The following is a 3230-nucleotide window of genomic DNA, read 5'->3' as shown; positions in this document are numbered from 1 at the left end:
CACCTGGAGGGGGGGGCTGTGGTTGAGGGGAGGGTGAGCTGAGGGGGGTCTGAGGGGTGGCCGAGCTGATGGCTGCTCTCTCCGCAGGGAAGCCGACCCTGTACGGCAGCCTGACCCGCCGCGGGCTCAGCACCGAGGGCGTCCCTGACATCGCTGCCTCCGAGGGCTTCGTGGTTGGGGAAGTCACCAAGGTGCCAGGGCTGGGGTGGAGCGGGGGTCGGTAACCGCCTTCCACGCATGAGAGGGCAATACTCTTACGCCAATCAAAGTAGCAGCCTAAAGCTGTCGCCCAGTCCCCTGCATGGTGCCATCCAGCTATCCTGGGCCTCCCACCTGTGCAGTGCCCTGGAGCCGGTCCGTAGCATCCCATAGTCGGGCTGGGGTTGTGTGTCATGGCTGGCCAAGCCATAGTGGCCATCGCTTGCCACCCAGGGCCTGCATCTTGAGGAGGTGTAAAGAAAGGAGCCCAACGCTGCACCTTCCATCAGTCTTCAGGCTGTGAGAGACCACAGCCGGGTCCAGATCGTAGTTCTGCCTTGGCAGCCTTTGTGTTTCAGTAGGACTAACAGCACTTCTAATTCTTTTTCTCCTCTCTTTCCTCCTCTAGAAAAGCATTCTCATTTCTTGTCCTCACGAAAATGTGTCCACAAAGTTCTTGGCCCCGTACACAACTTTTTGTAGAATTCATCAGAAAAGTGTAAGTAACCTTGCGAAGTGAGTGGGAAATAGCTGGAAGCGACCGTGAACTTTCGCAACGTGTCCAACTGTGGCATGCCCGTTCTGAGGGGTGGCGTGCAGCATGACTTTGTGTGTGAACTAGGTAATAAAACATATCAGATCATGGAAACTTGATCATGGTTAAGTTTACCACCACCACCACCACCCCAAATAATCCCTAAAATTCTTTAGACTGTTTTCTTGCAAGTGATCTAATTTCTGCTCACTTCAGGCCCAATATAGATACCCCTGTAACGGAATAAGATGTGTGAATTAGTGTCAAAAGGAAATTAGGGAATTAGTCAAAAAGCAAAACAAAAAGTAGAGGTTCCAGGCACTGAGCTCTTCGTCTCTGACTGGTTCATATCTACGCCCGGTTTGCAGTGGCTGTTTGCTCCTGTGTAATGAAGTTGTCTGGTTTTGATATATTAATTTCTGTTTGCCGGGCTGGGAATCGAATGTTGTATAAATTCATCTTGACCTGGTGGGAATGCAGACACCGGAAAGGCCCAGCTTATATTTAAAAAATAAATAAATTGCGTGAACTTCTCACTTCTTTAAAAGCAGTCCTGCTCGTTTTGCTGAATAATCTTCTTTCTTATTGCACCCTCGTCAATCTGGGGGTGCAACAAGTACAGCTTCTCACTGAACAGTGATACAGAAAGGCTGACTCTGACCTGAAATTTCATTTCTTCACTGAAGAGAAGCGCATAACTTGGCTTTGCTGGAAAGTAGTCTGTGCTTCTGCTGAACACTTAAACCTACATGGAAATGATCCAAGAAACCAGGGAGTGCGCAGCCTGCAGGTACAGCCGGCTGCCCTAAAGCAAGTCCCCCGAAGGCTCCTGGAGATGTTTTAGTACACTTGTCTCATGATTTATTGAGTAAATTGTTGTGATAAACCCAGCTGAAAAAGCTGAAGTCAGTCTCTATTAACGAAGCTCAAAAGCGGTGTAAATCAAGGTGCGTTTTGACATAAAGGCAATTCCGCATCCCTACAGCTGTTTTAAGAGGAAGCGGGGCTCTGCTGAGAGACGGAGCTTGGCAGTAAGGCAGCTCCGGAGACAGAGGTGAATCACTTCTCTGAGCATTGTGCTACTTAAGAGTCCCCAGCTGCCCTTTTGTGTGATAAATGGAATCAACATTCAAAGCACAGCAAAATGGAAATGCAGGCGTAAGTGTTTAGTCTGCTGTCAAACGGGTGTGATGGCTTACAGCTGCACTGCAGATCTCTCCCCTGGAAAGCAGCTGAAGCAGTATCTATTAATACGTAGATGAGTTTAAAGCCGGTGTGGACTAAGCTTCAGTTATCCTTTTTACCTGCTGCCTCTTGCTTTGAGCGCTCGTGCTTGGCCTTGCCTGTTTACATATCCCTCCTGAAAGTTTGGGGATATGTCAAACGTCGGTGAGGCTTTTCGTTCCTCCTTGAATTACCTTCGCAGGCTTTTTTTTTTTTAACTAGGGAGCAAATTACCACAGATTGGTTTGTCATATAAAATGCCCCTCATGTTACCAATGTATTTCTCATATTACCAATATGTAAGTAAACGTACTTAATGGCTGGGGTAATGGCTAAACCGTTACCTTGTGCTCTTATTTAAATCTTCTAATTCCTGTTTTAATTCCCAATTATTATTTTTTTCAAGTGGAGGTTGAGTACTGATCCTGCGCCCTGTTAAAATTAGCCCTGGTTTGAGCTGTCAGAGCTTTTCAGGAGAGCAGTTTGGTCTGACTCTTGCTTGGATAGGAGAGCTTATGACTGAAGTGTGGCATATCATGTCCCCGCAAGCCCTGGCTGATGCACGTGCAGCAATAAGATGCCATAGGACGTCCTCCTTATCATCTGGAAACAGCTGGAGATTGATGCAGGTCTGTTATGTACTTGGTCTGCCTGAGGGCATCGTCCTTAAATCTCAGGCCTCTAGCTGTCATCTTTCTTGGCAAAATCTCTCAATCTACTCGTATCTTTGGGTTTCCCTGTGAACACGGTGGTGAATCCGACTGTCTCTTCAGGCTGGCTGCTAGCTAAGGCTGAGCACGTGCAAGAGGATCGACAAAGCCCAGTCCTGTTTGAGAATAGTTAATTGTTCAGAAAAGCATTTAATCTGAAGCCTGGGATGAAGATGAGCAGCCTCATCCCTTACGTACCTGACTAGGTGGTTGGGACCTGCAAGCGCGCTGACAGACTGCGCAAGTTAAGACTGGAAACCGCTTCGTCGTGGTGGTGAGGGGTTGGAATGGCGACGGAACTGTGATGTGCATTTCTCATGGTGGATCGGCATTTCTCACTTCCGTCAGTGGTTTTTGCCGCTGAATTTCTTTCTTCTAATCCACGGAGTACAAATACAATTATTGGGAAGCTTTTGGAGGTGATACAGCGTGACTCCAGTACCCAAATCTTGCAAGACAAGGCAGCTATTCCACTACATAGTTGTGATAGTTTTATTGTTTTTTTCAGGATGCAACACTAGCGTTAACCTTTGTTCTAATAAAATCTATATAATTTTTTTTTT

The 3230-nt window shown here is 47.2% G+C and overlaps 1 protein-coding gene across 1 annotated transcript in view; it reads left to right on the top strand.

Annotated features, from left to right (window-relative positions):
* Positions 1-39: 39 nt before the first annotated feature.
* PAAF1 (proteasomal ATPase associated factor 1) overlaps positions 40-3230 on the top strand; it is a 15107-nt gene continuing 11916 nt past the window's right edge. Inside the window, exons 1-2 of the mRNA XM_009286101.2 lie at positions 40-191; positions 608-697. Coding sequence (XP_009284376.1) covers positions 69-191; positions 608-697 — 213 coding nt within the window. The 5' untranslated portion in view covers positions 40-68. The remainder of the gene's footprint in view (positions 192-607; positions 698-3230) is intronic.

This window comes from Aptenodytes forsteri, unplaced genomic scaffold (genome assembly GCF_000699145.1).
Source record: "Aptenodytes forsteri isolate BGI_AS27 unplaced genomic scaffold, ASM69914v1 Scaffold231, whole genome shotgun sequence".
Lineage (NCBI taxonomy): Eukaryota > Metazoa > Chordata > Aves > Sphenisciformes > Spheniscidae > Aptenodytes > Aptenodytes forsteri.
The sequence above is the reverse complement of the archived record's forward strand: the minus strand, read 5'-3'. Positions and strand labels throughout refer to the sequence as shown.